At 48.5% G+C, this 24,373-nt stretch overlaps 1 protein-coding gene across 2 annotated transcripts in view; it reads left to right on the top strand.

Annotated features, from left to right (window-relative positions):
- Positions 1 to 10,930: 10,930 nt before the first annotated feature.
- Positions 10,931 to 24,373, top strand: part of UBR5 (ubiquitin protein ligase E3 component n-recognin 5) — a 144,065-nt gene continuing 130,622 nt past the window's right edge. For both annotated transcript variants that reach the window (XM_040972668.1, XM_040972667.1), the window contains exon 1: positions 10,931 to 11,039. In XM_040972668.1, the coding sequence (XP_040828602.1) occupies positions 10,978 to 11,039 (62 nt within the window). In that variant the 5' untranslated portion in view covers positions 10,931 to 10,977. The remainder of the gene's footprint in view (positions 11,040 to 24,373) is intronic.

The following is a 24,373-nucleotide window of genomic DNA, read 5'->3' as shown; positions in this document are numbered from 1 at the left end:
CTACTTCCAGAGACTTAATGCCCTTGATTAGCATATGGTTAATGGGGAAGGAAAACCCTAAACATAGGTTCCTACTACACCTAGGGACTTATCAGCAAGACCAATTTACAAGCTCACATTGATAGTAAAGACCAACTCCACAGTGGCAGACAATGGCTAAATAGATTACAGAAATCTCAGCGGGGTGTCCAGTGTCCATGCAAAGGGAGGTGGAATTGCCTTCAGGTGGTTGTAGAGACATCTGCTGGACCTTGCCATGCAGCGGGAAATTCGTTGCGGCTTTGCCTGCAATAGAACAGTTCTCTTCACACCTCCGTGTCCTCCACACCCACTGCAAGGACCCCAGTATACCCATTTGGATTTTGTGTGGATTTTGGAGCTGTGGGCCACTCCTGGGTGGATGCCAGGACATGGCTGCCTCAGAGGAAATTTGCAGCCGTGGAAGCTGATGGGATTATTCCTGAGGATAACTGCTTTTACAAATATCAGGAAACTCCTCTGCCAGCTGGCTCTTCCATGACTTCTTTTTAAGATTTATTTATTTTTACTGGAAATTCGTATTTATAGAATAAAGGAGAGACAGAGAGAAAGATCTTCTACCCACTGGTTCACTCACCAAGTAGCCTCAACAGCTGGAGCTGAGCTGATCCAAAGCCAGCAGCTTCTTTCATATCTCCCATGTGGGTGCAGTGCCCAAGAGTTTGTGCCATCTTCCACTGCTTTCCCAGGACACAAGAAGGGAACTGGAAGAGAGACAGAGCAGCTGGGATATGAAGTGGTGCCCATATGGGATCCTGGGCATGCAAGTCATGAGGACTTTCGCCATTAGGTTACTATGCTGGGCCCCCAAGATTTAGGTTTTTGTTTATTGGAAAGTCAAATATACAGAGAGGAGGAGTCAGAGATGATCTTCTGTTCAAAGATTCACTCCCCAAGGGGTCGCAACGGCTGAAGCTGAGCTGATCTGAAGCCAGGCACTTCCTCTGGGTCTCCTATATGGGCATAACATCCCAAGGCTTTGGGCCATCTTCTCCTGCTTTCCCAGGCCACTAGCAGGCCGCTGGATGGGAAGTGGAGCAGATGGGACATGAACCCTAGCCGCACCAGGTTGAAGCTCTAAAGTTGGGAGTCAGGAGTTTCTTCTGCATCTCCGACATGCTTGCAGGGCCCCAAGCACTTGGACCATCTTCCACTGCTTTCCCAGGAAATGGAGCAGCCAGGACTTGAACTGGCATCCATAGGGGATGCTGGTGTCACAGGTGATAGCTTTACATGCTACGCCATAGAGTCAGCCCTATTCAGTTCCCTGACATGCATTTAAGAATGGTCTTGGGTCCAGCGTGGTAGTCTACTGGCTAAAGTCTTTGCCTCTCATACGCCAGCATCCCATATGGGTGTTGGTTTGTGTCATGGCTACTCCACTTCTCTTACAGCTCCCTGCCTGTTGCCTGGGAAAGTCCCTGGCTCCTGGAACCAGATCAGCTCAGCTCCAGCTGCGGTAGCCACTTGGAGAGTGAATCAGTGGGTGGAAGATTTTCCTCTTTGTCTCTCATTCTCTCTGTATATCTGCCTTTCCAATTAAAATAAATAAAATCTTTAAAAAAAGAAAAATAATAAGAAATGTTCTCCAAAGCAGTTGTCTCAGATTAAGCCTTCACCAGTTCTAAGATATTTTGTGTTTTTTTTTTTTTTTTGCATTTTTTGCAATGCTTACTTACTTCATTTGATTATAGCCATTCTGAAGGTTGTGCGGTAGTATCTCATTGTGATTTTAATATGCTTTTCCATGATAACCAGTGCGGTGCTCCATGAATACCTTTTCAAATGTTCATTTGTACATATTTTTGGTGGAATATCAATTCTAGTATTTTGTTCCTTCAATTTTTTTCTAAACTTTTCTTTGAAATTTTTAGGGGTTGGCATTGTGTATCAACTGCTTGAAATGCTAGCAGCCCATAAAAGCACCAGTTTTAAATTCTGGCTGCTCTACTTCTTGTTCATTTCCTTGTTAGTGTGCCTGGGGACCAGTGGAGTATGGCCCAAGCGCTTGTGCCCCTGCACCCTCGTGGGAGGCCTGGAAGAAGCTCCTGGATTCTAGTCTTGGCAGTAATCTGGGAATAGCAATCCTACTCTGGGAAGTAAACAGTGGGTCTCAGTATCTTTCTAACTCTGCCTTTCAGATAAATAAGACTATACATGTTTAAAACAAAATTAGCAGGGAGCTGAGCTGGGTTGGAAGTGGAGCAGCTGGGGCTTGAACTGTCACCCATACAGAATGACAATGTCATAGAATTGCCCCCTGAATCCCCTGCTGTTGCTGCAACTTTTTTTTTTTTTTTTTTTAAATGTGGGATAAGCAGCTTTTAGTGAGCTCAAAGCAGGAGTTTTGTGAGTCCCGATGATCTCTGGTTATCTATTGGGTTTCTTGTCTATGCTCTTCTTGGGTTACTTGAACTAATTCTTTTCCATGTAGTGAATCTTGAACTTCTCTCTCTCTTTTTTTCTCTAGGGTAACTATATTTCCAGCCAGTTTTATAAATCAGGTGCCTCAGGTGCACACATTTCTGGTTGGGCTTCAAAAATACAAATGTAGTTAGAATTCCCCTCCTCCCTTCCCTTGATTTTCTTTTAGATATTTATTTTGTTTTTATTGGACCATCAGATATACAGAGAAGAGGAAAGACGGAGAGGAAGATCTTCCATTGGACGATGAATTCCCCAAAAGTTTATAATGGCTGGAGCTGTGCTGATCTGAAGCCAGGAGTCAAACTTCTTCCAGGTCTCCCATGTGAGTACACGGTCCCAAGGCTTTGGGCCATCCTTGACTGCTTTCCCAGGCCACAAGCAGGGAGCTGGATGGGAAGTGGGGCTGCCAGGACTAGAGCCGGTGCTATATGGGATCCTGGCACATGCAAAACAAGGACTCTAACTACTAGTCTACCACACTGGACCCCCTCCTCCATTTTGTTTAAGCACCTTAAGGTATTCCAAGATGGCGTGGCCATGTTTGAGCCTGTAGAGCAGTAGGCCCGTGCCCATGCCACAGTCTGCTCGAAGTCATGCCTAGGTGAGACAGGACAGAAACAGGATTCTCTAAATCAAGCTCTTGCCAACCTAACCTAATATCCATCTCAACCACGGGCCATTCAACCCAGCTCTGAGTCAATCAGGAAAATAGGTGCATCCAGATGCTAACCACAAAGATTCCCTACTGCCCTGTCAGGTACTCGCCCAGCCCTTGCAAATGTCCAGCGCGATGAACAAGACAACCTTCCTGAGGAGCAGGCAGTGAGCAAAACTGTCATTTCAAGTGTGTCACGCAGCAAACAAGCAACTGCGCCTGCACAGAACACTGAGAGGGGGGCAACTGGAAGCGACCTGTGCTGAGAGGGAGCAGGCTGGACACCAAGAGGGTTCAGCCATGCCCCACTCCTCGCTGATGCTTCCCAGTCGGTGGAACCTTTTCTCTATGTGCGATCCGTCTTGTGTTTGAGATGAACCTTGCCTGGGCTGGATGTGGACTGCTTGTGCACTTCCTTCCCATTGTAAGTGATCAAGAACCTTGAGTCGCTATCATGGGAACCTGGGATTAATGGGGACCCTGAGATGGGCTGGTACCCATGTTTCTAGAGGAAGGCTAAGTCCGGCCCAGTTTGGCAACCTAAGTCACTACAAGTCATCAGAGATGACTTTCAACGTGTGAGCATTCCTGTCTGGTCCAGCAGTCTCCACTTGGCCACTCTGATCTCCAGGAAGCCCTCAGGTCTTAACCTTGGAGCACCAGGAGCTGTCTCTCTATTAACTCTGGCAGCAGCCTCAGATTCTCCTTGGGGACAGCCTGTGTTGTAGAGGGTTAACATTAGTAACCCACATTGGGGCCGGTTAAAGTCTTGGCTGTTCCAGTTATCCATTTCTGTTAATGCTCCAGGGAAAGCAGCAGAGGATGGTCCAAGTCCTTGGATGACCCAGCAAAAGCTGCATCCATGGCAGGGGTGGGGGGACCTGGAAAAATCTCCTGGCTTTGGATCAAATCAATTCCGCTGTTGCAGCCATTTGGGGAATGAACCAGTAGATGGAAGATCCTTCTCTCTGTCTCTCCTTCTCTTTGTAAATTTGCCTTTCCAATAAATAAGATAAATCTTAATAGTAGTAACAATAATTTATTTACTTTTATTGAAATAGCAGAGATTCAGTCAGAGAAGAAAGAAAAAGAGATCTTCTAGCTACTGATTCACTCTCCAAATTTCTGTAATGGCTGGGCCTAGGCCAAGCTAAAGCCAGGAGCCAGGGGCTTCTTCCAGGTCTCCCACACAGGTGCAGGGTCCCAAGTCTGGGTCATCCTCAACTGCTTTCCTAGGCCACAAGCAGGGCACTGGATGGGAAGTGGAGCAGCTGGGATGCGAACTACCACCCATTTGCATGCTGGCACTGCAAAGTGGAGGACTTGCCAGTGCTGTTGTCACACCAGCACCATAAAATAAATCTTAAAAAAAAAAATCCTTAAATTCGGGCCCGGCGCGGTGGCGCAAGTGGTTAAAGTCCTCACCTTGCACTCCCGGGATCCCATATGGGTGCCGGTTCTAATCCCGGCAGCCCTGCTTCCCTTCCAGCTCCCTGCCTGTGGCCTGGGAAGGCAGTCAAGGACAGCCCAAAGCTTTGGGACCCTGCACCCACGTGGGAGACCCAGAAGAGGCTCCTGGCTTCGGATTGGCATGGCATGGACCGTTGTGCTCACTTGGGGAGTGAATCATCAGACGGAAGATCTTCCTCTCTGTCTTTCCTCTCTGTATATCCGCCTTTCCAATGAAAAAATAATAAAAATAAATCTTTAAAAAAAATCCTTAAATTTAAAATTCCTTTTTCTTCTCTCATGGCTCTAACTAGAACCCTAGTACAATACTGAAAAGGAATGGTGGGCTCAGTGCGATGGCCAGCTGCTAAACCCTCACTTTGTATGTGCCAGGTTCCCATATTGCCAAAGCCTTGGGACTCTGTACCCAGAAGCTCTTGGTTTTGGATCAGCTCAGCTCTAGCCACTGTGGCCGTTTCAGGAGTAAAACAGCAGATGAAAGATCTTACTCTCCGTCTCTTTGTAAACCTGCCTTTCCAAGAATCAATCAATCTTTAAAAAGAAAAAAAGATGGTGAGAACAGACATCCTTGTTTCTAATTAAAGGGACCGTTTTCAACATTTCACCATTACAAAGAAGCTTCCAGCAGAGTTTTTATAAATATCCCTTATTGGGGCCTGGCTCGGTAACCTAGAGGCTAAAGTCCTTGCCTTGCATGCTCCGGGAGCCCACATGGGCTTGCTTCCTATCCAGCTCCCTGCTTATGGCCTGGGAAAGCAGCCGACGAGGGCCCAAAGCCTTGGGACCCTGCACCCGTGTGGGAGATCTGGATGAAGCTCCTGTCTCCTAGCTTTAGATCAGCTCAGCTCCAGCCATTGTGGCCACTTGTGGAGTGAATCAGTGGATGGAAGAATGTTCTGTTTCTCCTCTTCTCGCTATATCTGACTTTCTAATAAAAATAGATAAATCTTTTAAAAAAATTCTTTATTAAATTAAGCAAGTTTACTTCTATTCATAGCTTGCTAAAATTTATCAAGAATTGTTATAAAATTTTCTTATTTTTTTCTATTGAGATAATTTAATGAATTTTCTTCTTTATTGAGAAATTTTTTTTTCTTTTTTTGTAATTTAAAAAGCAGAGTTAGGACCATGCCGCGATAACCTAGCAGCTTTACACACGCACTGGGATCCCCTATGGGCGTCAGTTCTAATCTCAGCAGCCCTGCTTCTCATCGAATTCTCTGCCTGTGGCCTGAGAAAGCAGTGGAGGATGGCCCAAAGCCTTGGGACCCTTCTCCCACTTGGAAGAGGTTTTGGACTCCTAGCTTTGGATTGGCTCAGCTGCAGCCGTTGTGGCCACTTGGGGAGTGAATAACCGGGTGGAAGCTCTTCCTCACTGTCTCTCCTCCCTGTGTATCTGTCCAATAAAAAATAAATCTTAGAAACAAAACAAAAAAAGCAGAATTAGCAAAACAGAGAGAGTGAGAAGTGTCTGATCTGCTGGTTTGCTTCTCCAGTGGCTACAATGAGGGGTGGGTGGGGTTGGGCTGGGTTGAAGCCAGGAGCCAGGAACTTCGTCTGGATCTCCCATGAGGGTAGCAGAGGACCATCCTCCACACTTTTCCAGCTGCATTAGCAGCAAGCTGGATCAGAAATGAAGCAGATGGGACTGTAACCAGTCTCCTTTAGCTGTTAATATGGTGAACTGCATTCATTCTTTTTCATATGTCAAATCATTCAGTGTGGTTAGGAGGTACTATACTCAATACATGCTAGTGAATTTGTTTTGCTAATATTTAAGATTTTACCAGTTATATTCACGTAATTTTCCTTTCTAATGTCAGTTCTATTAAAAAAATTTTTTTTTTTGAGACAGAGAGCTCACAACTGTTGGTTCACTTCCCAAATGCCCGCAGCAGCCTGGGCTGGCACAGGACCAAGCTGGGAACTGGAAAGTCATCCAGTGTCTAGCCCCAGATGGTAGGAACTCGCTCAGCTGGGCCCTCCCCATGGCCTCTCAGGGACCGCATAGGCAGGAAGCTGGAACCAAGTATTGACCCAGGTACCAATGCTTGTCCTAGACACCATCTGAACCTGTCGGCCACTTACTCTGTCAGACTTCTGCACGAAAAACATACTGGTTGCATGGAATGAATTAGGTGGTGTTTGCCTCGAAGGTAAGAGTGACATGGTATCTTTCTCAACCGACCAAAATTCAGTACTGAGGTTATCCTTTCCTGGAGCGTGGTTCGTAGCAAGGGTTTTGAGTTTCTGCTGGAGGATTATTTCCGTTTTGCCTGCAGGATATCCTTGGTATGTCTTTGGTATGGATGGACTGCTAAAAATTTCCTATGTCCTTTCCTGTTCTTTCTTAATAAATGTGTTTTAACTTTCTTCCTGGAAGGTTCCCCCCCCCCCCCCCCCCCGCCCCATTGTAACTGACATACATGACAGCTGTATAATGTTCTTGAATGCTCGAGGCTCTTCTTGGGCTGGCAGAGTGGGGTCTGCCCCCAGATCTATCAGGGAACAAACTGCCTAGATGAGCCCTCAGCTAGGGAGACTCAACCTCTCCGGCTTTCTGTCTCTTCAGCAGGTGACTTCCGGGCTAACCTCCTAGAGTCCCTTGGAGGGGTCCCGGCGGGACTGTGTTTCTTAGTTCTCTGTTCTCCGCAGCCAGTCCTGCAATCCCTAAAAAGGCACTGACAGCTAACTCTTGTTGCAAGGTCTCATCTTGGGAAAGTTAAATCTAAGGCATGGCCTGTTGCAAGGACGTGGTCCCTCAGTGCTGATCACAAAGAGAGGTTCCTCAGCACTCTGCTGTCTATCCCAGTTGTTTTACTCAATCTCTGCTGTTTTATCCGAAGCGCACGTCTGAAGATTGGCTCTGCCACTCGGCCTCTCACTGGCATTGCGGGTGAAGTGGGGTGTGGCTCCCAAGGCAGCACTCAGTCCACAGAGTCTGAATATGCTTTGGATCTTGGTTGGGGAATTCAAAATGACCTTGCCAGCTTTCCGGTGCCTTCAAGACATTCGTTTAATTTATTATAGAAGTCTTCACAGGGCCCGGCGCGGTGGTGCAAGTGGTTAAGGTCCTCACCTTGCATGCCCGGGATCCCATATGGGCGCCGGTTCTAATCCCGGCGGCCCCTCTTCCCTTCCAGCTCCCTGCTTGTGGCCTGGGAAAGCAGTCGAGGACGGCCCAAAGCTTTGGGACCCTGCACCCGTGTGGGAGACCCAGAAGAGGCTCCTGGCTTCGGATTGGCATGGCATGGACCGTTGTGCTCACTTGGGGAGTGAATCATCGGACGGAAGATCTTCCTCTCTGGCTCTCCTCTATGTATATCCGCCTTTCCAATAAAAATAAAATAAATCTTTAAAATTAAAAAAAAAAAAAGAAGTCTTCACAGACAGAACTATTCTAAATTGTCAGATTGGAATTCCTCAGTCTTTCTCCAGGTATGCATGCACAGTGGCTCTTCTGTTTGAATCCCTCGTATCTCCATGCTCCTGTCACAATTTTTCTCATCAGCCTTGCTGTGGGCTTTCATAATTCCATGCCTTTACAAAGGTTGACCTAGCAAAGTATAAGAGCCCTGGGGGAAGAAAATTCTCCGAAACATGACATCTGGGAGCAAAAAAAAAAAAAACAAAACGTTGCAAATGTCATGATGATTGTCAGGCAAAGATCACATGGGCTAGGGTCTGGTGCTGTGGCTTAGTGGGTAAAGCCAACTGTTGGTGCTGTATGCATCCCATATTGGTGCCAGTTCTTGCCCAGGCTCCCTGCTAATGATCCGAGAAAAGCACAAATCCTCAGGGCCCTGTGCCCTGTGTAGGACACCTGGAAGAAGCTCTCGGCTCCTGGTTGTTTTGGCCCAGCACCGACTGTTGCAGCCATCTGGGACTGTATCAGTGGATGGCGGACCTGTCTCTGTAACTCTTCCAAATAAATAAACTTTTAAGTGAATAAACAAACAGACCGTCTGAATGGGTATTTGCAGAGGGATTAACCTTCAAGCAGGAGAGAAGGCCTCAGTCCCAGGAGTGCTGGAGTGGGTAAGTCACGTTGGAAGTCACATGGAAGCACAACGGAGAGATGAACAGATCTGGTAGAAAGAAAAATGAGGCGAAGCATGGGCATGGTGCAGTCTGCTCAGGAACGATTACAATGCACTAGGTTTAAGCTAGATATTCTACTTGCTAAGAACATTCTTGAAATCTCAGCTTAAATGGCTGCTCTTTATTCTCTTGGCTGGAATTACTTCCATTGCACTCTCACTGCATTTATCCTATTTTTTTTTCCTGTTAGATTTGAATAGACTGTTCCTTCTAAATTATTAACTTCTAGATGGCAGCTGCGGGTTAGTGGAAAGAGCAATGGAATGAGAGTCAGAAGACATGGGTTGCAGTCTTGGCTTCGGTACTCAGCCAAAGTGTCAGAGGCCCAGTGTGATCTATGCAGTGGAGAGCACAGGATTAAATGGTACAGGTGTGCTAACCCTAACTTGATGAAGAAAAGCTTCCACTTGCTGTACCTACTATGTGCATAGTCTACTCTACAGGCCTGACTTTCATTATCTTGCCCTGTGCAGATCTGTTGCTACGGGGTATTTCACATATGAGGAAGAAGCAGATGCGATAGTTTCAGTAAGCGAACATGTCCACGTCCCAGTGGAAGGCGCCGAGCAGCGCCCACCTGTCCCATGTGTCCCCAGGATTCACCAGTAGTGGCCTTGAAATCACTTTTCAGTCTCAACCAAACTGGGCCAGCCTTGTAGCTAGCGACCCACAAAAATGTCCCATTATCTGTCTCAAGGGTGCCTAGTTTATCCTAATGTATAAATAAATACATTTCCGTGCATTTTTGATAAAAGGCCTTAAACAAAAAGGATGTGTGCAGGACATGAGTAGAAGCCAAGTGATACCAGCCCCTTCCTTAAGAAGTCTCTTCCACGACCGCGGACTTTAGTAAACGTGAACAGACTGGAAGAAGGCAGTAACTTTCAGTTCTCAAGAGGCACTTGCCTAGAAGCCTCTGAGGAGAAAGCCTATGAACTGGTATTCTGCCAAAACCAAAACGAAGAAAAGCACTAGGTCATGTGGGAACTGGCCCTCAGGACCCCAAGGATGCAAAGCCCAGGACTCCTTTGCACAATAGGTACAGGAGCATCATCCCTTGTTCCTAAGTCACACAAAGAAGTCTGAGTCGCTGAACTCAGCAAACCAGTGGAAATTTCCACCCCATGCACAGGTGACGGTGGTGGGGAGGAGACCAGGGTGGGAACCTCACGGAGCACCAGGTGGGCTCCCCGGTCTACTCTCACCTTCTCAGAGACCCTTATATAACCGCCTTCCTTCTCCGCTAAAAGGCTGTGCACTTCTCGCCTCCCCGCCCCCCACACTGATTTTTTCCACTTTAAATACGACCGCGAGCCAAGCACGAGCAACCACCACCACCACCACCACAACAAAAAAAGCCTCCCTAAGGTCGCAGAAGCAATCAGGGAGACCCGAGGGAAAGCAAGAGCGCGCACAGCCAAGCCCCCGTCCCCGGCCGCCCCACCTCCACCGGGCACACACGCTCACCCGCCTCCCTCCCTCCCTCCGGTCCCGGCGGGCTCGCCCTCCTCCTCCTTCCCGAACACGTGCTCGCCGGAACACTCCCTCCCTCCCGACCCCACCCCCCGGGGCCGGGCTCGGGGACCGAACGCGCCAATCGGAGCGCGCCTTACAGCGTCGTGCCCCGACGACGTTGGGCCGCCCAATCGGAAGGGGCTCAGCGCCCGTTTCCCGGAGCCCCGCCCCCCGCCGCCGGGCCCCCGCCCGCCGGTCTCCGCCCTCCTCCTCTTCCTCCTCCCCCCCGCCCCGGCCGCCCCTCCCCCGCCGCTCGGGAGCGGAGCCTGCGAGACGGAGAAACTGGGGCAGAAGTGAAGATGGCGGCGGCGGCGGCGGTGGCGACGGCTCCTCGCCTGTGACGCGCGGTGCGGGCTTCTGTCCCTCCCCACCCACCCTAATCCGGACCCCCTCCCGCCCCCGGCCGCCGCCGGTTACCACACCGTCCCCGTAGCCTGCCCCTGTCCGCCCTCCCCGGTCGCCCCCTTCTCCCCGACACCCGGCTGCCTCGGGTCCCGGCCGGCGGCCTCGCACTCCCTGGCGCTGTCGCCGGGGGGAGCGGGTGGCGCCTCGGTGCGCCCCGCCGGGCTTGCCGGGCCGCGGACACACGGCCGGCACGGAGAAGGCGGCGGGGGCCCCTGCACATTTGCTTCCCTCCATTTGGGGACTGGGAGGCGGCGGCGGCGGCGACGACGGCTGTGGGTTTTGGGGAGGGGAAGGGGGTCCGGGGTGGGGGCGGGCGAGAGCAGGAGAGGGGGCCGTCCTCGGAAGGAGGGCGAGAAGGAAGCACCATGACGTCCATCCATTTCGTGGTTCACCCGCTGCCGGGCACCGAGGACCAGCTCAATGACAGGTAATAGGGACGGCGGGCCCCGGGCGGGGGAGGGGCGCCGCCTTCCGCGCCCCTCCCCCCCACGGGCCGGGACGGCGGGTCCCCCACCCCAGTGTTGACGCGCCGGCCGCCTGGGTGGGTGGGGTGGGGTCATCGCTGCCCCCCTCCCCCACCCTTCCGCCCGGCCAGGACCCCTTCCCGCGGGAAACTTGGCGACCCCAGGGAGGGTGGTGTTGGGGGGCCGCGCGCTGGCCGCGAGGCCCGCGGAACGACCGGCGGAGCGCGCTGCAAACCCCTCATGCCCGCCCGCGAGGAGCGCGTGGAACTCGGCGGGGCTGGGCTGGGCTGGGCTGGGCTGGGGGGCGCCGGTTTTCCTGGCTGGGGTTGGGGGCGGGTGGCGGACTGTAATGACCGCCTCGGCCCAGGCTGGAGGAATCCATATTAGTCAAAGTTGAATTGAGACAGACAATGCGGATGGGATATGGTGGAGGTTAAAAAAAAAAAACCCACAAAAAACAAACAAAAAAAAAGAGGGATGAGGAGACGGCGGGGGTCGGGGGAGGAGGGGATCCCCAGAGTAGGCTTGGCCTGGACCCCCGGCCCTTGGGAGCGGGAGCTGGAGCTGGAGCTGGTCCCGCCTGGCCCCAGGACCCCGGGGGAGCCGTTCCCGGCAGTTCCCGGCAGATCGCGGGTGGGGAAGCGGCCGTGGGGCTGGGGGGGGGGAGGAGAGGAGGAGGAGGGAGGAAGCGCCATGATTATTGTTATTATTATTAAATTTGAGCCCCTGCAGTGAGGTCCGCCCGCCCTGGCGGGGGTGGGGAAGCAGTTGGGGTTGCCTTCGCCTCTGCAGGCCCTTTCAGCTCCAAGGCCCCAGGGGTGCGAGCTGTTTTTTTTTATTATTTTATTTTTTTTTATTCTAATGATAGTGTTTTCCTGAGTTGTAATTTGACAGCTGAAAACCGTGCGTAGCGTGTCAAAGGCAAACTCTTGAGGTTTGCAGTTCGCCATGCTGCTTTCTGTGAACGCGCTGTGAATTTCTGGTTTGGGTTTGCTCAGGCGGAGGAGGAATTATTATTTTTTTGGTCTTTGATCAAGAGGCTGTTTTGGTTTAGATTCCTCTCCTTCCGTCCTCCGCCGCGCCGGTGCCAGTTTAGGATATTGGATAGCCGGACCACATGCTCTGGGTGGGGGGAGCTGAGACGGAGCAGGAAAAAGTTCCTTGGCGAAACAGGCTCCTAGGAGGCTCCGTGGCAGCGTGGCTCGGAATCCGGGCTGAGATCTAGTGATGGGGGCCACATGTGAACGGGGACCAGAAGTGGGGGTTGGGGTGTTGCTTGACACCTCCGGCTTCCCGGGTGCACTGCCCGGGCCGCGTTCAGCAGTTGGGTACAGCTTTCGCTCAGTGGCCTGCTGGCTGAAGTTGCCCAACGCCGGGCTTGTGGTGCACTTTCGGAGAGATTGGCCTGGACCTCCATGCACCTGGTCACCTGGGGGTGGGAGGGCCGCAGCCTCTGATCCCAAGCTGCTGCTGCTCACAGCGCTTCTTGTCCTGGCCTGGAATTTGTCCAGTCGCTGCCGGAGCCATATTGTATTTAATATGTTGGTGAAACTTGAAATAAGTTTTGAAAAATACTCGGGAGTTTTCACTATTTCTGAGTTGTTTAATGTGTTGTTGTCTTTCTTACGCTATTCAGATCGTTTTAAGGACATTTTGTGTATTTCAGGACCAGGCTAGTGGTGGGGATAGCTCTGTCTTCATTCACAGACTCGGTTGTTAAGGCTTGCTGTGTAACATGCCTTTCAGCTTAGAAAATTGTACAGAGGAGAAGTAGGGCTCGCCGGGTGTGTTAGTCTTAGCTGTGTTTACCAAGGTTGATCTAATGGACCGTGTATTAAAGCTTATTAAAGCAACCATAGCTGTGTTGGTGCTATGATTGGTTTTTACACATTTCTTTTGCTTTATGTATTTGAGAATTTACAAGTACTATAGCCTTTTTAAGCTATGTAACTTTTTTTTTTTTGGTAGTACAGGGAAATAATTAGCTTTGCTTTTCATTCCCACAGGGGTGGTATGAAGTATTAAGAATAGAACATTATATGAGTTCTTTTTGATGAAATAGAGGAAAAGCAAAGTGGCTTTGAGTTGAGCTGTAACGCGCACCACAGGCCAGTAGGCTTTGGGCTGTGTGGGTGGATGTGGCTGTAGATGGTTGGGACAGTCCTGCAGCCTGGCAGTCCTGCAGGGGGAGGGAGCAGACTGTCAGAGCTGTTTGGTGCCTCTCCTTTGAAAACAAAGATCCTTTTAGCATTTCAGGTTTAAAGTAATAAGACAGGTGGAGTGCTTGAGGGAAAAATTTCCAAAAGAGATCCATTTTTTTGAAACTTTTAAGTAGCTGGAAGCAGTAGTCCAGAATATTTTCATCAGACTTTTTTTTTTCTTAGCATATTTTACTGAGGTATGATAGTAAAAAAAAAATACAGTGTGCTACTTTAAATTTTTTAAAGAATTATTTTATTTTTATTGCAGTCAGATATGTAGAGAGGAGGAGAGACAGAGAGGAAGATCTTCCATCGGTTGATTCACTCCCCAAGTGGCTGCAACAGTCAAAGCTGAGCCGACCTGAAGCCTAGAGCCTCTTCCGGGTCTGCCACGCGGGTGCAGGGTCGCAAGGCTTTGGGCCGTCCTCTACTGCTTTCCCAGGCCACAAGTAGGGAGCTGGATGGGAAGTGGGACTGCTGGGATTAGAACTGGCGCCCACGTGGGATTCCGGCTCATGCAAGGGAAGGACTTTAGCCGCTGGGCTACAATGCTGGACCCAATTTTAATTTTTTAAACGATTTATTTATTTATTTGAAAAGCCTAGTTGGAGGGAGGTGAGACAGACTGTGCTGGTTCCTTCCCCACAGGACCCCAGTAGCTAGGGCTGGGTCAGGCCAGGCTGAAGCCTGGATCCTAGGATTCCTTCTAGGTCTCTCACAGGGGGAGGGACCCGAGCACTTGACTGTCTTCTGCTGCTTTTCCAGGAGCGTAAGGAGGGAGCTGGATCGAAAGTGGAGCAGCTGGGCTCATGGGATGCTGGCTTCAAAACTTGCTGTGCCACATCAACCCCCGTGCTTTCATTTTAACGTGTCTGTGAGAATTGGAGAAAATGGTACATGATAGTTCTGACAGAAAAGAAGTATACAAAGAATTAATTCTTTAAAGGAAGTAAAAGTAGGCAGTAAGATACTGTAAGTAAGATTTTGGGACCTTAAATCATCAATATTTTTTTCCTAAGTAAGCTTCATTTGAACACTCAGGTAAATTAAAAGTCAGATATTTTCTTCAGTTGAATAATAATAGTTCTGTGTCTTAAATGGCTTTTTTTGTTTAATATATACATATATATTTTTATTGGAAAGTCAGATATGCAGAGAGGAGGAGAGACAGAGAGAAGGATATTCCATCGGTTGATTCACTGCCCAACTGACACAATTGCTGGAGCTGTGCTGAAATGAAGCCAGGAGCCCGGAGCTTTATATGGGTCTCCCATCCGGGTGCAGGGTGCCAAGGCTTTGGAGCCATCCTTGACAGTTTTCCCAGACCACAGTCGGGGAGCTGCATGGGAAGTGGGGCTGCCTGGATTAAAACTGGTGCCCACATGGGATTCTGGCACATTCAGAGCAGGGACTTTAGCCGCTAGGCCACCGCACCGGGTCCTCAGATAATTTTTAAAAAACACATTAGAGTGCCTGGTATGGTGGCCTACCTGCTAAAGTCCTCGCCTCGAATGCTCTGGGATCCCATGTGGGCACTGGTTCTAATTCCAGCAGCCCTAGTTCCCATCCAGCTCCCTGCTTGTGGCCTGGGAAAGCAGTCGAGGATGGCCCCAAAACCTTGGCACCCCGCACCCGGATGGGAGACTCTGAAGAGCTCCTGACTCCTGGCTTCGGATCAGCTGTTGCGGTCACTTGGGAGGTGAATCATCGAATGGAAGATATTTCTCTCTGTCTCTCTTCCTCTCTGGATATCTCACTTTGTAATAAAAATAAATAAATCTTAAAAATTTTTTTGAAAGGCAAGGCTAGACAGATTTTTATCCACTAGTTCACTCCTTCGATGGCTGTGTGGTGGGCTCTTGACCAGGCTGAAAGGAGCCAGGGACTTATTCCAGCATGGGGTTGGGCCCCAAGCACTTGGACTGTTTTGCCCTGCTGTCATAGGCTGTTAGAAGGAAGCGGGATAGGATGTGGAGTAGCCAGGACTTGAACCAGCACCGGTATAGGTTGCTGGCACTGTGGACAGTGACTGAAGTTGGCTGTGCCACAATGCTTCTGACACAAACTTTTTAATTTTATGTATTTTTAAAAGATTTGTTTTTTTTTTTTTTTTTGGAAAGGCAGATACACAGAGAGGAGAGACAGAAAAATCTTCCATCTGCTGGTTTACTCCACTAATAGTTGTGGTGGCCGGAGCTGAGCTGACCAGGAGCCAGAAGCCTGCTCCGCATCCCTTGCGCGGGTGCAGGTCCCAAAAACTTGGGCCGTCCTCAACTACTTTCCCAGGGCACAAGCAGGGAGCTGCATGGGAAGTAGAGCAACCAGGACAGATGAGGATTTAGCCTTTAGGCTATCTCGCATAGGGTCAAACTTTATTTATTTTTAGGAAATACTTATTTGAAACAGAGTTACAGAAATGAAGGGATGGAAAGATTGGATGGAAAGATTGATCTTCATATCCTGGTTTATTTTCCAAATGGCTTAATGAGAAGCTCTATCAGGGTCTCCCAAGTGGGTGACAGGGCGCAGGTGCTTGGGTCATCACCTACTGCTTTCCAAGGCACACTGGGTGGAAGCTAGACATGAAGTGGAGCAGAGACCTGAGCTGGCATCATATGGTATGCTAATGTTGCAGGTAATGGCTTAACCCTTGTAACACAGGGCCATCCCCTTAAACATCCTGTGTGGTGTTGTTTTTTTTAAGATTTATTAATTTTTGTTGGAAAGACAGATTTACAGAGAAGATGATATGCAGAGAGGAACATCTTCCATCTGCTAATTCACTCCCCAAGTGGCCGCAGTGGCTGGTGTTGAGCCGATCTAAAGGCAGAAGCCAGGGGCTTCTAGGTTTTCCACATGAATGCAGGGTCCCAACTTTGGGCCATCCTCCAATGTTTTCCCAGGACACAAACAGGGAGCTGGATGGGAAGTGGAGCAGCTAGGATACAAATGGTTGCCTGTGTGGGATCCAAGTGGATGCAAGGTATGCACTTCAGCTACTAGGCTGATGTACTGGGCCTTCAAACATTTGAAATATGTAAAAAGTAAAGAAAAAAGCTTATCTGATTTTTTTTAAAAAGAATTGTATTTTCTAACTTGTTAATACTAATGATGTTAGGATGAAGTTGATGAATTTGGGGATTGCTCAGGTAGCAGGAAGGGAAGGGCAGAGCTTTGGGTGTTTGCTGTGGCTTCCCAGAGTGATTGCTAGGTTCCTGGCAGGGTTCTTGGTCCCCATAATTTACCAAATTGAATTCAACTCATTCAGCCCTGTGATCCTTTGCTGACATTTGGATTTCTTTGCCATGAATTCTTAAGTTAGTACTGTGTCATGTCAAGGGTACAGCAGGACAGCAGGGGTTCTGCTCGTGGGATGAGGGTTGGGAGAGAGGGGAAGTGCCAGCTCAGGAAACCCTGGAAGGGCCGGGGAAGTTCTGCCCAGCGGGCTTTGTGCTGAGGCAGACACTGGCCTGAGATTCCTGGAGTGCATCCCAGAGGACATTGGAAGCTACCACAGCAGCTGAGGGCCACATGACAGTCTTGATTTTTTTTTTTTAAGAGTTCAGTGATCTTTGCATTATTTCACGTGGAATAGTGTTCTAGACCAGATGTGCTGTCTGAGACACCCCAGCCTTAGAGCAGTCACCCATCCTGAGAGTTTTGATTTCCTCCTCTTGGTTCCTAGCTCTAGGACTCAGGGACTGCCTTCTGCCTTTTGTTAAGGATTGGTCAGGTTAGATACCACATGTTTGCCTTGATTTAACCTGTAATTTTTGTTTGGTTGTTTGTTACTTTTTGAACCTGTCATTGATACTGTCTCAACCCAGGTGTTTTGAAGAATTGAACTTGCTTTATTTTTAACATATTGTTTACTCAATACTATGTCAATTAATTCCATAACATTGTATATTGATGCTAATGTTTTGTTGGGGCTTTTAACTGACCGGAACTGTACTCTGTTAGCTCTACCTTCAGACCAGAGAAGGTCTCCCCAAGAAGCCACTGAACTTATCTGGACAATAAGATGCTGGACTTTATGCTAGGTATATGCTTGCAATGAAGGAATCTCAACTGAACTTGAACGGTGGTTATGCAGCAAGGTGGAGGAATCCACTATGGGGGGAGGGTTGTGGGAGGGGTAGGAGGAATCTCAGTGCCTATAAAGCTGTATCACATAATACAATGTTAATAACAATTAAAAATAAATAAATAAATAAAACTTAAAAAAAAAAAGAAAGTATACAATAAAGAAATGCCCTGCATGAAAAAAAAAAGGATTGGTCAGCCCTAGCCATGTCCCAGGCTAGATGATAGGCCTGTCTTTTCTCTTGCTCGTCTGTTCGCTCTCTTGGCTTTTCTAATACATATGTATATATATATATATTTTTTTTTTTTCCATTTATTGAAAGGCAGAGTTACAGAAGGAGTTGGAGAAACAGATCTAATATCTACTGATTTGCATCATAGATTAGTAGCCTGGATTAAATTGTCTAGAAGAGACACACTTCACCAACAAAAATCAGTAGAAACTATATTGCATGGATTTTGTTGTTAGTTTCATCTCTTCCAAACACTTTCTTCTGATTAAATCATTCATTGACTCGTAGATCATACAGTAGCATCATTTTCTTCAAGAAGGTTCTTGATTTTCATCTCTTCAGCTGCACGTTAGGCAATTTGTAGCATGTTATTTAACTTCATGGTGTTGTTAATTTCTTTTTTCTCCCTGATGTTGATTTTGTTTTGTGGCTTTTCATTTAAGGGGATATATAGTAGCTGTGTAATGGAGACTCATATCTAGTAACATGTCATTTAACTTCATGGCATTGTAAATTTCTGTTTTTCTTTTTATTGTTGATTTTGTATTATGAGTTTTCATTTAAGGGGATGCGCAGTAGCTGTAAAATGGACACTAACATCCAGATGTGAGGATGCAATATAGTATGCATTTCTACTTCCAGACAAAGATGGACTTGCTATGAAACTGTGTGCTATATCTTGACAATAGGATTCTGGACTCTCTGCCATTGTCCATGGCCGCAATGATGGACATATGACCGAGTATGAAGAACTATATTTTAGTAATGATATAGAGTAACTATGTGGTGGGGAGGGAATTGGGGCAGGGGATAAGGGAAATGCCAGGAGCCTATGGAACTATATCATAAAATGATAATAATAATAATAATGATAAAATGTTAAAAAAAAAAAACCTAATATCTACTGGTTTGCCCTCCAAAAACCTGCAGTGCCTAGATTTGGGCAGGCTGAAGCTGGGTGCCTCCAGTGAGTCTCCTACGTGGGTTCATGGGTGTAAATACTTGGGCCATGCTCTGCTGCTTTCACAGGAGCATTAGAAGGGAGTTCGACCACAAGTGAAGCAGCTGGAACTGGAACCTGTGTCCATATGACATACTAGTGTTCCAAGCAGAGGCTTACCTTGCCGTGCCAGCACACTGGGCCCAGGGAGAGGTTGTTTAAGGTGATGTGGGGGAGACGTACTGTGGGCCTGTCCTCCTGCCTTCTTGTGGATGAGGAGTTGTCCTGTGAGCTTTTTGCCTTTTGGCGTTTTGTGTGCATTCATGAAAACCTTGATTGGGTGTTTATATCAAAGCAGTATTTCTGCAGGTAAGACAGTTTGTTCAGGAGTTTGAAGTTCCTGTTTTTTTAAAATGTCACCTACTTCACTTGAAGGGTTGACAGAGTTCCTGTCTTCCAGTTCATTCTCCAGATGTCCCCAGGTGCTGGGGCTAGGCCAGGCTGGAAGAAGGAGCATTTCGGGGACCCAAGTACTTGCTCTGTCACCTTCTGTCTCCCCGCAGATACAATAGCAGGAGCTGCAATGGGGACTGGAGCCTGAGCTTGAACCTAGTCACTCCGTTATGGGGTGCTTGCATTCCAGTTCCAATAAAGAGCTAAACAGCTACTCCCTGGGTCATTTTTTTTTTTCTGTTGTCACATATGTGGCATTGAAATTGACTTTGAGGAGACCAGAGATGCCACTTAATGTCTTATAGTGCATTCAAGCTCGCAGCAGTTATCCAGTTAGCCCACAGTGTCAGTTGTGTTGAGGTTGAGAAGCCTTGTGTTAGATTATCTGCAGCACACATTGATGGGAAAAATGAAAGTGACTCTTACTGAAGAGCAGTTCAAGCAAATTTGAATAACAGACAGTTGCAGAGAGAGACAAAGACCAGGAGTTTCCATTTACTGATTCACTTTCAAGTGGATTGTGCAGTGGCTGGATCATGCTGAAAACTGGGAGGCAAGATCTGCATCTTGGTCTCCCATGTGCGAGGCAGGGGTCCATAAACTTTGGCTGTCTTCCACTGTTTTCCCAGGCGCATCAGCAGGGAGCTGGATTGGAAGTGGAGCATTAGCTAGAACTCGGAGGATGTTGTTCGTCACAGATGGTAGCTTAACGCACTGCACAATACTGGCCTCAACTTAAGCAATTAACTTAGTCTCAGCACAGGACTGTTTAAGTTAATGAAAATTGAATAGGAATTTATATCAGTTCCTTGATAGCTAGTTAAATTTTAGGTGCTCTAACCATATGTGGCTACTTGCTGCAGAGTGGACAGAGTGTGTATACAAGAGAGCCGACATCTCTGAGAGCTGTACCTGAGTAGTGCAATAGATAGACAGAGCTAGTGTGAAGCCAGGAACCCTCGTGGGTGACAGGAGCCTTAACTCCTGCATTAGCAGGAAGTTGGGTCAGAAATACAGATAGGATACGTTCAAGCAGTGGCTTAACTTGCTGTGTCACCATGCTCACCCCTAGCAAATTGTTCAATCTTGCACTGTGGTGTAGTTTGCTGATATTCTGGCTATGATCTCTCTATCCCGTATGGCTGCCGATTTGCATCGTTTCTGCTCCACTTCTGATCTACTTCCTGCTAATGCACCTGGGGAAGCAGTGGAGGATGGGACATACGTCTTTTACAAAATTGCTACCTCTTGGCCTAGCACAGTGGCCTTGTGGCTAAAGTTCTCACCTTGCATGCACCAGAATCCCATATGGGCGCTGATTCTAATCACGGCAGCCCCGCTTCCTATCCAGCTACTTGCTTGTGGCCTGGGAAAGCAGTCGAGGATGGCCCCAAAGCCTTGGGATTCTGCACCCACGTGGCAGACCTGGAAGAAGTTCCTGGCTCCTGGCTTTTGATCAGCTCAACTCCAGCCATTGCAGCTACTTGGGGAGCAAATCATCGGATGGTGGATCTTCCTCTCTCTCTCTCTCTCCTCCTCTCTGATTATCTAATAAAAAAAAAAATCTTTAAAAAATGATAATTTAAAAAATTGCTACCTCCTTTTCTCTAGTTGATGTAAATTAGGTTGCTTTTTGTTTCTGCCTTTATTCCTCCTCTTTCATAGTTCCCTGTTTGTAAAAAAAAATTCTATAGGAAAATGGAAAATAAACTATTTAAAATGTTCTATACCATCACCAATAAGATTTTGTTGACTTTAATATACTTTTCTTTTTTTTTTTTTTTTTAAAGATTTATTTTTATTATTTTTTTCATTGGAAAGGCGGATATACAGAGAGGAGAGACAGAGAGGAAGATCTTCCGTCCGATGATTCACTCCCCAAGTGAGCGCAACAGGCCAATACTATGCCGATCTGAAGCCAGGAGCCTCTTCCAGGTCTCCCACGCGGGTGCAGGGTCCCAAAGCTTTGGGCCGTCCTCGACTGCTTTCCCGGGCCACAGGCAGGGAGCTGGAAGGGAAGCGGGGCTGCCGGGATTAGAACCGGCGCCCATATGGGATCCCGGGCGTGCAAGGCAAGGACCTTAACCACCTGCGCCACTGCACCGGGCCCTACTTTTCTTTTTAAAAAGATTTTACTTTTTACTTATTTGAAAGGCAGAGTTAGAGAGGAAAAAGGAGAGAGAGACCTTTCCTGAACTGGTTCCATGTACTGTCCAAATGGCCGTAATGGCTCAGACAGCAGGCCCGAGCTAGCTTCAGCTGGATCTTCCGTGTGGGCATAGGGCCCCAAGCACTAAGGCCATCTTTGCTCTTCTGCTCTGTTAGGCACTTTAGCAGAGAGCTGGATCAGAAGTGCAACATCTGTGACTCACTTCTGCATCCAGATTGGATACTGACATCATAGCCAGAAGATTAGATACTAATGCCTCTATAGGATGCTGGCATTACAGCTAGCATTACTCACTACATTACCATACCAACTCCATTTCTTGTGGTTTTGTGTTCAGGGATATTTTTTATTTGTTTTATATAGTTGTGATGATTATGGGTAAAAGGTTTTTTTTTTAAACTTTTATATGCAATAGATTTATCTATTTTTATTGGAACATCAGATTTACAGAAAGAAGAGATGCAGAAAGATCTTCCATCCACTTGTTCACTTCCCAGCTGATTGCAGCGGCTGGAGCTGAGTTGATCCAAAGCCAGGAGTCAGGAGCCTGGAGCCTCTTCTGGTCTCCCATGCGGGTGCAGGGTGCCAAGTGTTTGATTGCTTTCCCAGATCACAAGCAGAGAGCTAGATGGGAAGTACAGTAGGTGGGACATGAGCCCCTGCCCATATGGGTTCCTGGTGCTTGGAAGGCGAGGATTTAGTCACTCGGCTCCTGTGCCAGGCCTGGGTGAAAATTTTGTGTACCTGTCTTTATTAGGAAGCTGGACTCAAAAGCAGAGCAGGGAGTCAAAACCAGGCATTCAAATACAGGGCACCAGCATCCCAGGTGATGTCCTAACTGCCAGACCAAATGCTTGCACCTGTACTGGTTGACGTAGTCCACCTTAGATTCTCTTCCCAGTTATTCATTGCCAACACTTGGCTGGGGTAGTTGATCAGTATGTTCTGTAATGGTACCAGGTGTTCTCTGCAGATTCCAGTGTACTGCCATGTCTTCCACATGCACCTGGATATGATGTCCACTTCTCTGTCTAAGCCACTGAGGAGACCCAGCTCTGACACATGCACTCCAGGGTCAGACCAGGGAACCTACGATTCTCTCCATGGTTGGGGTTCTGAGTCCAGCAATTCAGTTGTGGGGATTCCCATACAAACTTCATCTGAGGTGATCCCAGACCTGACTCTTATGTGTGCTTGTCAGTATAGGATCCTGCACAGTCCATCACCCCAGTCAGCTTATGCACATGCTGGTGGTTGGAATTGCTGGATCAGTTCTGTCTTTAGCCCTGTCTTTTTTTTTTTAAAGATTTATTTATTTTTTGGAAAGTCAGATATACACAGAGGAAGAGAGACAGAGAGGAAGATCTTCTATCCAATGATTCACTCCCCAAGTGAGCGCACTGGCCGATGCTATGCCGATCCGAAGCCAGGATCCAGGAACTTTGCTCAGGGTATCCCACACGGGTGCAGGGTCCCAAGGCATTGGGCTGTGTTCGACTACTTTCCCAGGCCACAAGCAGGGAGGTGGATGGGAAATGGAGCTGCCGGGATTAGAACTGGCGCCCATATGGAATCCTGGCATGTTCAAGGCCAGGACTTTAGCTGCTAGGCCACGCCGCTGGGCCCAGCTCTGTCTTTTAAACAAACCAATGGGTGTTACAGCTCAGCCTGGTCCTGGTCACCACATACTCGGGCCTTCATGTGCATTAGTAAGAGCTGCAGCCTAGTTGGAGTGACCCACAATAACCACCACAAGGCCCGCCCCTTGCCTTGGTTCCTGTTTTTGCCAGTATGTATAGCGGATTGGTCCAGTCTGTTCCACATCCCATTCAACTCTCATGCACGTCAATGGGTGTTGTAGCATAGTTCAGTCCAACTAACCCCTCTATCTAGCCCACACATGTGCTGGTGTGTGTTGCTCTGTCTAGTCATGCCTGCCCCAGTCCTGGTCCTCATGCTCACCAGTCGGGAGTGACTACCCAAGAGGGTGGTGCCTACTGCTTCCCTACTAGATCCATTCCTACTCCCAGATCTTTTTTTTTTTTTTTAAGATTTATTTTATTTTCATTACAAAGTCAGATATACAGAGAGAAGGAGAGACAGAAAGGAAGATCTTGTGTCTGATGGTTCACTCCCCAAGTGAGTGCACCAGCCAGTGCTGCGCTGATCTGAAGCCAGGAGCCAGGAACCTCTTCCAGGTCTGCCATGCAGGTGCCAGGTCCCAAGCTTTGGGCCATCCTCTGCTGCCGTCCCAGCTCACAAGCAGGGAGCTCAAGGCTTTGGGCCATCCTCTGCTGCCATCCCAGCTCACAAGCAGGGAGCTGGATGGGAAGTGGAGCTGCTGGAATCAGAACCGGCACCCGTATGGGATCCCGGTGCGTATTTAAGACGAGGACTTAGCTGCTAGGCCACCGCGCCAGGCCCCCCACTCCCAGATCTTGCATTCTGCAGTTGGTAATGCAGCTTAACTTGACAGATTTTGCCCCCTCTGCCAGCATCTGCCAGCTGATGCTGCAGCAAAGCCCAACTCACCCATGCCTACTCTGGCTTATGTGTGCAGTAGAAAAAACAGTCAACCAAGCCTGGCATTTTCCTGATCCAGGTCTCGTGAGGCTAACAAGTGTTATAGTCCGTCCTGGCCTGGTTTGCCCCAGTTCCAACTCATGCTCTCCAGTGGGAGTGGTGGTCTAGCAGGGGAGCCCCTCGCAGCCTCTCTACCAACTTTGCCTCCGCCCCTCTCGGTATTACGTGTGCTGAGTGGGTGCTGTGGTGCAGTTTGGCATGGCCCGCCTCACCTTTGCTTTTGCCAGTGGGTGCTGTAGCTTAGCCAAGCCTGGCCTATCCCCAATTCCAGCTCACGTTGGTGGGGCCTGTAGGCTAGCCCAGCCCATCCAGCCCCCAGTCCTGGCCCTTGTGTGAACTGGCTTGTGTTGTGACCCAACCTAGCCTGATCCACATTCCATTCTGACACTCAGATTCACCAGTGGGTGATATGACCTGGTCCAGCCTAGTTCACCCCTGGCCTGTGCCAAATGTATGCCTGTGGGCACCATTTCCTGGCCTGGTCTGGGCTGCTCCCTATAGTTTTTGAGCTCACTTAGAGGGACTGTGTCCTGATAGAGGAGTTCCCCAAGCTCATACTCAGGATTTCTCGCAATGTCAGGTCTCATGTCCATCGATGGGTCCATGACCCAACCCTGCTTAGTCCACCTCC

The sequence above is a fragment of the Ochotona curzoniae genome, unplaced genomic scaffold (assembly GCF_017591425.1).
Source record: "Ochotona curzoniae isolate NIBS_2020 unplaced genomic scaffold, NIBS_Ocur_1.0 contig_2318, whole genome shotgun sequence".
In the NCBI taxonomy this organism is placed as follows: Eukaryota; Metazoa; Chordata; class Mammalia; order Lagomorpha; family Ochotonidae; genus Ochotona; species Ochotona curzoniae.
This window is presented reverse-complemented; position numbering and strand designations above follow the sequence as displayed.